The sequence below is a fragment of the Callorhinchus milii genome, unplaced genomic scaffold, assembly GCF_018977255.1.
Source record: "Callorhinchus milii isolate IMCB2004 unplaced genomic scaffold, IMCB_Cmil_1.0 Scaffold3, whole genome shotgun sequence".
Lineage (NCBI taxonomy): Eukaryota > Metazoa > Chordata > Chondrichthyes > Chimaeriformes > Callorhinchidae > Callorhinchus > Callorhinchus milii.
The window spans coordinates 73012677-73023996 of record NW_024704744.1 but is presented as its reverse complement, the minus strand read 5'-3'; the positions used below and the strand labels follow the sequence as shown (position 1 = coordinate 73023996).

At 38.6% G+C, this 11320-nt stretch overlaps 1 protein-coding gene across 1 annotated transcript in view; it reads right to left on the bottom strand.

Annotated features, from left to right (window-relative positions):
• The window catches only part of LOC121848547 (chitin synthase chs-2-like), a 31567-nt gene that overhangs the window by 9171 nt on the left and 11076 nt on the right, over nt 1-11320 (bottom strand). The window contains exons 3-10 of the mRNA XM_042333135.1: nt 9873-10058; nt 7309-8354; nt 7039-7125; nt 5298-5474; nt 4173-4359; nt 2011-2112; nt 1681-1822; nt 797-997 (exon numbers count right to left, since the gene is read on the bottom strand). Of these exons, the coding sequence (XP_042189069.1) occupies nt 797-997; nt 1681-1822; nt 2011-2112; nt 4173-4359; nt 5298-5474; nt 7039-7125; nt 7309-8354; nt 9873-10058 (2128 nt within the window). The remainder of the gene's footprint in view (nt 1-796; nt 998-1680; nt 1823-2010; nt 2113-4172; nt 4360-5297; nt 5475-7038; nt 7126-7308; nt 8355-9872; nt 10059-11320) is intronic.

Genomic DNA, 11320 nt, shown 5'->3' with positions numbered 1-11320 from the left:
ATTAACTTTTGATTCCATTTGATTGTACATTTGTGCCTGTGCAATCGTTATCACTTTGTGAGACCAATGACAGTAATAATAATACTACTACTAATAATAATCCTTGCATTTGATATAGCGCTTTTCATATCTTCTCGACGTCTCAAAGCGCTTCATAGAATAGACAGTAAAGTGAATTGAACGTATATTTGTGGGCGAAACGCGGCAGCCAATTGCGCACAGCAGTGTCCCACAAACAGTCGTGGATTGAAAATGACCAACTTATTATTGTTTTTTGTTTTGGAGTGATTATTATTAGGCGTGTGGAGTAAGGAAACTTGCCCAAGGTTTCGCCCTGCCTGGAATTGAACCCAAGTGTCTCGCTTGCAAGGCAAGTGCTCTAACCACTGAGCTACAGGACTCCACCTGTTCCACTAATGGAAACTTTCACAGTTTCTTCTCAGTTTCCCAGACTTTGGTTTATAAATTTATTTTTTCCCAGTGGAGTTTCATTTGTTCACAAGGAGATGACCCTTGAAAGATATTGTTTCTGGATATTTATTATTTATGGTCAAAAAGGGAATACAATAGTTGATATTTGTTCCATATTTTTCAAATAAACCAAATAATCATAACCACCCACAAGTATACACAGTCACACCACTTTAAGTATACCTTTGAAGCTCTATGATGATGTGATAAGGCACCATAATGCAAGGAATATTATTATTATTGTAATAAATAGCATTCATTCAACCTTGTTCTTACCATGCAAGCAAAATGGTAATAAATGATGGTAAATATGTATTTACTTTACCTTGATCATACTGTATATAGTTGAATGCTTCAGTAGATTTGGTGGTGTACCTTTTGACCACGTTATCATCCATTAACGCTGCTGCCCTGAATAGACTGAAGCATCCTGGACTGCAGAGCACACAGCCCAGCACATGTTCAGCTGTCTTCTGTAACCAGTGACCAATGGCATACTCAAACTTCTGGTACCAGACCATGGGGCCTAAAATGGAGTAAAACCGTATGTCCTGTATTGTTGTGTAACAACTATAACCAAACTGTTTATCATTTTGTAAATTAGAAAACTTTCAGCAAACTTTCAGGCAATCTGTTCTCTGGAACTCCATCCCAGAGTTTCCCTCCCTTCTGGTCTTCAAAACCTGCCTTAACGCTTATATTTCTTTGTTTGCCTTCAGCCCCATTCACTATACTCTACAATTAATCTTGTGAAGCACTTTGAGATTTCCTCCTGACGTGAAAGGCGCTACATGAAATTCAAGTAATAATCCTTGCATTTGATATAATGCCTTATCACATTTTTGAGACGTCTCAAAGTGCTTCACAGAATATACTGTAAAATGAATTGTCCACATATTTTGTGGATGAAACACGACAGCCAATTGTGCACAGCAGTGTCATTAATTGAGCAGCCAGTTGTGGATTGAGTGACCAAATTATTATTTATTTATTATTTTTGAAGGGATTATTAACCCCAAACAACTAGCAACCAAGTTCCTATTTACTGCTATGTAAACAGAGGCACGTGAAGTATTATTAATAATTCAAACCCCAAATTCATTTTGCCCTGTACATTTGCTTTTCTGTTTAAATGCTTAATTATGAAGTGCAGATATCTAATTATAGCTAATAAAGCGGCAGTAAAAAATTGTGAAATGAATTACTTACCAGTGCCTGTAGGATGTATTCTACCACATGCAGCCCCTACATGTGGATATCTTCTAAGTCTGTCAACAAGCAAGATCACAGATGAGGGCTGGAAGTCAGTGTCGCCATCGAGAGCCAGGATATAAGTGTTTTGCTTTTCAGTCTTTTAAATAGGATTACAAAGAAATGTTTACATTCTTGAGTGGACAGGTAGATGTAGAAATTAAAGCATTTTTGTCCATAAAATACACAGTCAATCCACTTTACAGTATAACCTATGAAGCGTTTTGAGACGCCTCAATGACACGAAAAGACGCTATATGAGATGCAACGATTATTATTATTCCTTACCTCTAAAGAATTTGTAATATTTGTTTCCTCTTCAAATTTGCCTGATAAGGTTAAATATTTCCGATTTAACTTCCACCCTAGCAGGTAGTACAGGTACATGATCTGGAAAAAGAACATTATGTGATGTAGCAACAGGATTTCCAATGCGTTCAGAAACTTATGGGGAAAAACTCCGTTGGGCCCTTGGTCATGTGCAACTGCAACAGGAAATCCCATAAAAGGCCGACATTACAAAGGCAATGTGCCAATCTGACACTTAGCAGAATTTTTCCCCATTAATATGTAGCATTTTTTATTATTGTTATGAAACTCATAGAATTTATATTATTCACAGTGCATGAATTTGACACCCTTACCTTTAATGTGAAATACACATCGTTATTTGGGGTGGTTCAGGCTTCCAGTTCAGAGATTATAGATATTTTGATATTCACTAGCATCTTGTATGACACTATCGTCTTGCTTTTGTTTTCAATGCACCTATATTTAAAACTTAGAATTTCATGTCCACCTCATGTGAAAGGGGCAGGAAGATGGGACCAAACAGAAAGCTCTTTTAAAGAGTGCACTGGCACCTTGGCCCGAATGGCCATTTACTTTGCAGTAAATTTCTATGATTCTACTTTATATCCCCAATAACCAGCATGGGAATATTCAGGGATTACTTGTAAACATGGGTGAATTCCTATTAAAAAGATGCTCAGCACTTAGAAATATGGGTTTAGCATTAGATGCTGTCATCATCCTTGCCCTACAAACACTGATAAGTCACTGAGGCCATATAAATTATCGAAGATGATAGATGCCTACATAGCACTAAGTTTTAGGCCTCCCTAACAACATGAATTGATCACATTTGCATTAGAAGTCCAGGAATAATAAAATCTACCTTCATGGCTGTAGCTCCAGCCACAGGTACAACCCACTGACCCACCTTCCAACACGAGACATAGAAATTGATAGCATCCGTAAGGATATTGAAGAGTTAAACTGCCGTGCACTTTACAAGTCCCTTAACAAAATAGCGAAAGTTTGGATATTAGAATTTGAATCAACATTGCCAAACTTGGATCATCTCAGAATTAGACGCGAAAGGTGCTCTTCAAATGTAAATTGCATTGTATTGTAAGGCACGGTATCTAAATCTCTCTAAATCCTATGGCTGAGTATGCCTGATAGTCTATCTTTCAGTGCACATGGTAATCAACAGCTGGACATGTAAAATAATGGCTGTGATCTTTATTGATAGGTGATTAGTTAGGATAATATTGGTTGAATCACTTACACAATTCAACAATACTGCATTGAAAAATGTTATCTCCTATATCTTTACTACTAGAGTGCTTTTTCTTCATAACAACACACCGTTAAGGAAAAGACTTATTAGCTGCATCTAGTTGTTTGACATGATAGTCACACCTCGTAATTCGAAACTGTTAAAAACTATCCTGCAAAAGTTTTATAGCATGGGATTATGTAATATGAAGGAATTGATGAGTGCTGAGAATGTAAAGGATTTAAAATTATGGACACATCCCTGTGGTTTTAGATTATTTAACCAGATTAAAATAGGAATGCAGTATGGTACACTTTGATATAGTGCTGCTGTTATGTTTATTTTTATATTAGTAATGTCTTATTGAAGAATATGATTAAATAGTACTTCTTACTGTTTTCTGGGGTACTCTATTCCCCTTACTAAAATGCAAAGAAGTTGATGACATGTCCGAGACTATCCTCCTCCCTTTCCTAAATTTAGTTTAGTTCCCGCCCCAGCTCAGGTGCCAAGCTGGTGTTGCTAAATGCCTCGAGACGTCTTTCAGACATGGTAAGGGGCTATACCAAATGCAAGGAATATTATTATTATTATACAATCAAACTTATATTGAACAACCACTCAAGGGACTGGCCGAAGTGGCTTTTATATAAGGGTGGCCTCTGAGTAAACGTTTGTTGGTGTGCGAACCAGGCTATTTGGGATGTTCCAGGGTGGTTGTTAACAGAGGGTGGTTGCTAAATGGAGGTGGTTGCTTGAACAGATTTGATTGTATTTTTCATTCCTTATCTTTACCTATTAGGCAGGATTTCTGCTTCATACCTATATTTTTTAAATTCAAGTGGCATTTTATCATTTCAATGTTACATTAATCATTCAAACATACCTGAGACCATCTCTTCTTGTGTCTGATTTTGTCCTTATCCTTCAGATGAACATGCAACATATTTCCACTTGGAAGTGTGTAAGAGATTCTTCCACCATAAGGTGTTTCCATTATAGTTTGTTTGATATCATCCTCATCATCTTCTAATGTCTGATCCACAGATGTTTGGCTTTCACCAGAAAATATCCTGCAGAGCAAAATGTTTAATTCCATGAGGTAACTCCAGAAGCTACCATTTATCCTAGGCTGCAAGATCCTTCAAGGACGTTCAGGGTCCTTCTCTAAACATACCTCTTTGACCGTGTTTTTGGTCATCTTTACCCTTCTCACCCCCTTCACCTTCCATCCCCAGCTCAGGTGCCCAACCAACAGTCTCGAGCATTTTGCAATGTCCTCCCAAAGTTAAATGCATTATATAAATGTTAATTGTAGTTGTGTCCTTTTCCTCAACAGTGTGAAAGATTGATTAGCTTCTGTACATTAGCTCATGATGATGGCACAATCTTAACTTTTCAACTGAATATATCAGTTCAGCTTCCTCACATTTTCAGCATCAGTGATTCCTTCCCACAACTGACCCCTCTCATGATTAATGCCGTATGTCCTAAGACTATTCCACTACCCTGATGAAATGCAGTGAATATGTTGACAAGCTCTAGAATAGATATTACTTAACTACAAAAAATCCAGCAAGTGAACGATCATTTGCAGCTTATAATATGAATTTCATTCCTTTTAACTAATTTCTTTTAACAAAAAAGAGAGATTTTGATATTTTTAGAACATCTCATCATTTTGAAACACACTTCACAAGTATTTATTGTCAAATGTTATGACTTTTTTGTAGGCAAATCTTGCAGTCACTTTTGCACAAGTGAGGTCTCACAAACAACCTTGAGCTGAATGACAAATAAATCCAGAAGATTACTGTCCAGGACATTGGGAGAAATTTCCTTTCAAAAAGTGTCATGGGTTCACAGAGCTACATAGATGAGAAAGATGGGAAAGAGTGAGAAAAGGCACAGAGGCCTATCAAGTTTGCTCCTGAGATACACTTCATCCTAATATGGACATCACATTGCAGTGTATTCAGAATGTCCACTTAATGGAATAATGTTCAAGTACCTGAAAACTTCATCGATTGTGCAAACAAGGTTCTTCACGTAATCATTCACAATCCTTTCCTGTTTATTTTCCTGTGGTTTGAAGCCCATCTGGAAAGCGTCATCAAAATAAATGTGTGCTTCGAAATCAAAGTTATCTTTGTGTGATTTTAACAAGCTTGGCTTGTACTTGTCCAGCCTGCAAGAAACAACATCAGCTAAACAATGTTTTCCTAATAAGAGTATATGATGATGATGACGTTACATCAATTATTATATTCTCTTCATGAATGTAACCATAGGTTCTGTGTTTGTGTGAACTTGCTTCATTTCTTAATAGGATTTTTTGATTTAAAAGAATCCCTATTGGAAATTCTGTTGAGTCATGCCGACAAAGAGATTGGGTCAGAACATAATTCCTGCAGCTGCTCGACACGATGTGCTTTCAAAAGGATGCATTTATTAGGATGCAGTTTCCTTATTCAGGAATCCATGTAAGAAGTACAGCAAATTAGCTCCAATTATTTAGATGCCCGGTGTTGGCAAGTCAGTGTTGATTCAGTACTAGTCAATACTAATCTAATTTGTGGTGCATTTTAACAGAATAAAGAATTGGAATGTGGAACTGGAAAGAAAACCCATTTTTGCAATTCAGAGTTGCAATTAAGGAATCATGTTAAGAAATAATATTCCCCCTTCTGCTTTGTATCGTATTTTGTTCATTAATACTGTATATATCTTTTTCATTGATGGAAATGGCACAGAGATTTTGATGGACATTTCCATGAACCCTCTTTCCGCCTTCCTCCCTCATCAATTATATATATTATAGGTGTGAATAGGAACTCCCATATATATATATATATATATTCCCAGCAGTGGTACGAACAACTTCTGTCTTTCTTTTCCCCCTCCTGAAAAATGCATTCCTGCATTTAAATTCAAGGCCTCTAGCTCTGAACCCAGCATTTCATTTGCCCTGACAATGTCTCTCTGCTCCTCTGCACTAGCCTTCATGGATTCACTGGCATCCCAAGTATAATTTAAAGAAATGGAAAAAATGATAATCTGCGGATTATTCTTGGTTATCTGTAAATTTATTATCCTTGGCTTTGTGCACTTACAATAGGAACTCATTCTAAGCACACACTACCACAGTTGGTAAATTTATCAATAAACAGGGAATTCCCCACATGGCGTAAGACAATGACAACTTTTCAACGGCAGTAACAACAACAACAACCAAATGCATTTATATCACACCTTTCACATCAGAAGGACGTCCCAAGACACCAGACAGTTGTGGGTTTGGGGCAGAACTGTCGGTTAGATTTAGGAGGGGAGAAAGCCAAGGTGATGAGGGATGAGAAGATGACCAATGTCCGGTCAAAGAGGAAGGTCTTCATTTAAATTTTAATTCAGACAGATCTTGAGGGAGGAAAGGGAAGGGAGCGAGGCAAAGTGTCTCAGGGAATTAGTTCCAGAGAGGAGGCTGGCGGCTGAAAGAAGGATGTTCATTAGGCTAGTGCCTGCCAAATGGAGGGAGCGTAAAGTTTAAGAATGTTGACTAAGCAAGTAATTAAATTGAACTCTGTTTATTAATCCTGTGTTAACATCCTCCTGACGTGAAAGGCGCTATACAAATGTATTTTTGCTGTTGTTAACAGCAGTACTGTGGAATGTACAAGCATATAATTTACAGGTATGAATAGCAACTCCCGTTTGCCCTTTTTGCAGAGATAATCTTATACTATTTGATTTACCTGAACATTGAAGTAAGGATCTTTCTCATTTCCTCCACTGTTTCATGCCACATTGTTGCACATAAGTATATCATAACATGTTGCGATCTGCTTTTGGAAAATAAATGTCACAGGCTGTTAGAAAATAATACAATACAAAATTACATTTGTAAAGCGCCTTTAACATCGGAATTTTTATACAATCTTAACAAGTGTTAAGACAAAACAATCTTAAAGGGAATTCCATTAAGAGATATCACAAACTAGAACTCTCATAATACAGTACAGTACCGTTTAAAATTGCTGTGACTGTGATACTTTTTCTTCTCGACCCGCGTGTTGAGCAGCATTGATTGTTCCATGAAGGCCGCTTCATATAACCGACGAACAAAGAGCTGAGTTGTTCTTTCAATCCTTTGAAGGCTACGTTCCCATACATAGAATGTTGAAAAAAGGAGCCCTAGCCAAAAGCTCAATCCTGAAAATCCAATTAGTGCTAAGCCACTGTTGCCCTGATCTAAAATTACACCTGTCCTACAAAGGCTGTGAGAGACTTCCAATAGTAGAATTTGTGTAGGATTACTGTTTTTATCAAATGTTAAAGCATTGCACAGTGATGTCAGGTTAAAACTTCCTCCCAGACCGGATTCCCTGTAAGTGCTGTCCAATACAATCAAGAAGGAGAAAAATACTATAGGTGTTGTTAACAAGGAAGGGATGATGAAACCGCGCCTGATTGCATGCATTTTGCACACAATGACCCCAAACCAGTGACAAAGTGCCGAAGAAATCCCCTGCATCGCGAACAAGCTCAAGATAATTTTGGATTGAAATGGTGAAACAGCCGTAAGATGATTCCAATTGTATTTCTTGACTGGGATCATCACTCCCACTACCAAACCAGTCACTAGTATTCTAATAAAGTTAGTGCACAGATTTGTGATGCTCTGGGAATGCCTCAACTTTTCTTTTACATTTTCCACAAATTCACTTTTACAGTAGGAGGTGAAATTTTCCCACCAGTTCAAAGATACTAGCATTAAGAAAACTATTGTGAGACCCACATACACTTGAATCTCATCTGTTTTCCCTGAAATCTCCTGTTGCCAGTGTGCTGTCACAAAGAGCACGAAACCTAGGAATACAAAGCCAAAAGCTGCTATTGGAAAGAATATAGAAGGTTTAAATGGTTTCAGCTGAAAAACTATTTGCAGAATGGACGGCAGAAAGCAAACACCACTTAAAATGTGCAGATTGGTTAGTATGTCAAAGTGAGGCATGGAGACAAGAATCAGCAGGGACGTTCCTAATGCCACAATTCCCTCAATCACACAAACCTGAAAAAAAGAGGAAGGAACAGTTTAGTTAGATTTAATGGATTGTACAGCACAGAAACAGACCATTCGGCCCAATGAATCCATACCGTTTTTTATACCCCACATGAGTTTCCATCCACTCAAAACAAAAACAACAACAACCTGCATTTTTATAGCGCCCCTCATAATAATAATAATAATCCTTGCATTTCATATAGCGCTTTTCATGTCGGGAGGACGTCCCAAAGCGCTTCACAGAACACACTATAAAGTGAATTGACTGTATATTTGTGGGCGAACGCGGCAGCCAATTGCGCACAGCAATGTCCCACAAACAGTTGTAGATTGAAAATGACCAATTTATTATTGTTTTTAGTTTTTGGAGGGATTATTATTAGGCGTGTGGAGTAAGGAAACTTGCCCAAGGTTTCGCCCTGTGCCTGGAATTGAACTCAGGTCTCTCACTTGCAAAGCGAGTGCTTTAACCACCTAGCTACAGGACTCCACACTCATGCAAGGTAGCGTCCCAGCATGACCCTTACTTCCTCCCATGCCCTTCCATTCCCCTCTCCCTAAAGGTACCATATTGTGTTGAAAAAGCTCAAATAACTTCAGAAGTAGGAAGCAAAGAATAGATCAAAAAAACAAGGTCAAATTTGTAGAAAATTGCTCCATGTCTTATTTAAATATTGGTGAAACAACCTTTTCCAGTTAAATGGTTTGTTCACCTCAAGTCCCAGTGACCTGAAGCAAGTTTTTTTTGTAGGTTTTAGGCTCTAAGTTCTTATTTTTGTTAACAGTCATTTCTCATGCTGGAACTGGAAAGAAACCCTGAGGAGGGCAGAAATCCCCACTCCCAGGCAGGCTCAGGGTCTTGAGTCCAACTGATAGATGTTAAAACAGTTCCAAACTTCTTCCTGAATGAGTGCAGTATCCTGATTTCAACCAGTGTCCTGACCTCCTCCTGTTATCTGTTGATTATTCCCTATGTAAACAAATATTTCCTAGTGTATATGAAACTTGGTCTTCACAACCCTGAACTTGACTCCTCTAGCCACCTTTGGCATAACTGAACCTATTATCCTGGGTTTGCTTCTTCTATCCCTTTTGTCTCATGATCCTCTTACCTCTAGACATCTCTTGCCAGTGATGAAAACCTTGAGCTATCCTCCACTAGTTAGTAATAGTGACCATGGAACAGTGTAAGCTTATTTCCCATTTGCGACATGCTGTCTCAATGCTCTCATGAAGATCTGTAGTTCTGAGATTTACCCACTTTTAGCCTGTAAGATCATTCTATCTTAGACAAGGTTGGTAAAGTCTACCCATCAGCAGTGAATTACCTTTAACCGGATAAATTCCCATCTCACTCTAACCCACTCCAATTTCCATCCTGAAAAGTAATATTCATTCCTCACTTTTCTCCAGCCAGTCCCCACCAATTTATCACCAAGGTTTCATTTTTTAAAATGAAAAAAAACTGTGAAGGAAATAACCATGTTGAAAATAAATAACTTGAATTGTACGTGATGTGCTTACCGTTAAAAGAATACTCAGAGGGGGCATGTGTGATGACCCAAAGGATGTTTTCCACAGAGCTTTTGCAAAAGCCAATACATTAGGCACCAATATTGTACATGCTAAGATGAGGTAATTGAAAGGTTTATTTGCAAAATGCTGTTGTGAATGTTCACTTGATGTACTGATCAAAAGAAGAAGACTGGTCTGGAAAACAGAACATTGTACACTCTTCAAAAACACTCATAACACACTTTGATATTGCAGCAAGTAACAGAAGGGTGACTTCTATCAGTACAGTATAACATTACAATATTATTAGCCACGGTAATCTTAGAAAGAGTCGCACATTTGATCTCTGAGTTATAAACTGTGATTCCTGCCAGTGCGTACCTTATGCCAGCTTGAAAAAAAAATCCCATCTAACTCATTCTACTTTAATGCAGGTGTGGCATAATCCAATTACTGTCCAAAGTCACTCTGTACAAATTCTGCCATAAATATTAGGCCTGAAATTCCACCTCATCTTAGCCTGTAAGACTATTTTATCTGGCGTATTATTGATTAGGACACCGGGAGGAACACCCTTCTCTATTCAAATAATGCCCTGGGATCTTTAACGTCAATCTTTAATGTCTCATAAATTAAGACTGAAATGAAAACAGAATTCACAATTCTATCCACAAAGATAGAATAATCTTATAGGCTAAGACTGGGAAAATTTCAGAACTACAGATCTTCTTGAGAGCACTGAGATAGCATCATCACTCCTTTTCTTAAAAAACCTGCCCTGGACCCATCCCTGCTCTCAAATTACCGCCCCATCTCCAACCTCCCTATCCTTTCTCAAGGTCCTAGAATGAGTCATTGCTTTTCAGCTTCCCTCCTTCCTCTCTCATCATTCCCTTCACGAAGCTCTCCAATCGGATTCCCATGCTGCCCACAACACAGAAATAGCTTTGGTCAAAGTGATAAATGACATTTTGTCCATGTGTGACCAAGGCTCCCTCTGCCTCCTCATCTTCTCTGCTGCCTTCAATACCATTGACCACTCCATCCTTCTCCACCCCCTCTCCTCTCACTTCATTGTTCTGTCCTTCAGTGGTTCAGATCCTACCTTGCACACCGTCTCCACTTCATCTCCACAAATGGTTTCTCCTCAACCTCCACACAGTCTCGTGCAGCATTCCTCAGGCTCTGTCCTTGCTCCCCTCCTCTTCAATATCTACATGCTCCCTCTTGGTGACATCATCCGCAGACATGGGGTCAACTTCCACATGTGTGCGGATGATACCGGATTGTATCTCCCTGCCTCCACTCTCCACTCAAGTACCACTTGAGACACTCAAGTACACACTATCAAATATCAAGTCCTGGATGAGAGTTAACTTTCTACAGCTGAACTTCAACAAGATCAAAGCTCTCCTGATTGGCGCCCGTCAGCACCTCCACACCTTAGGCACCGACAG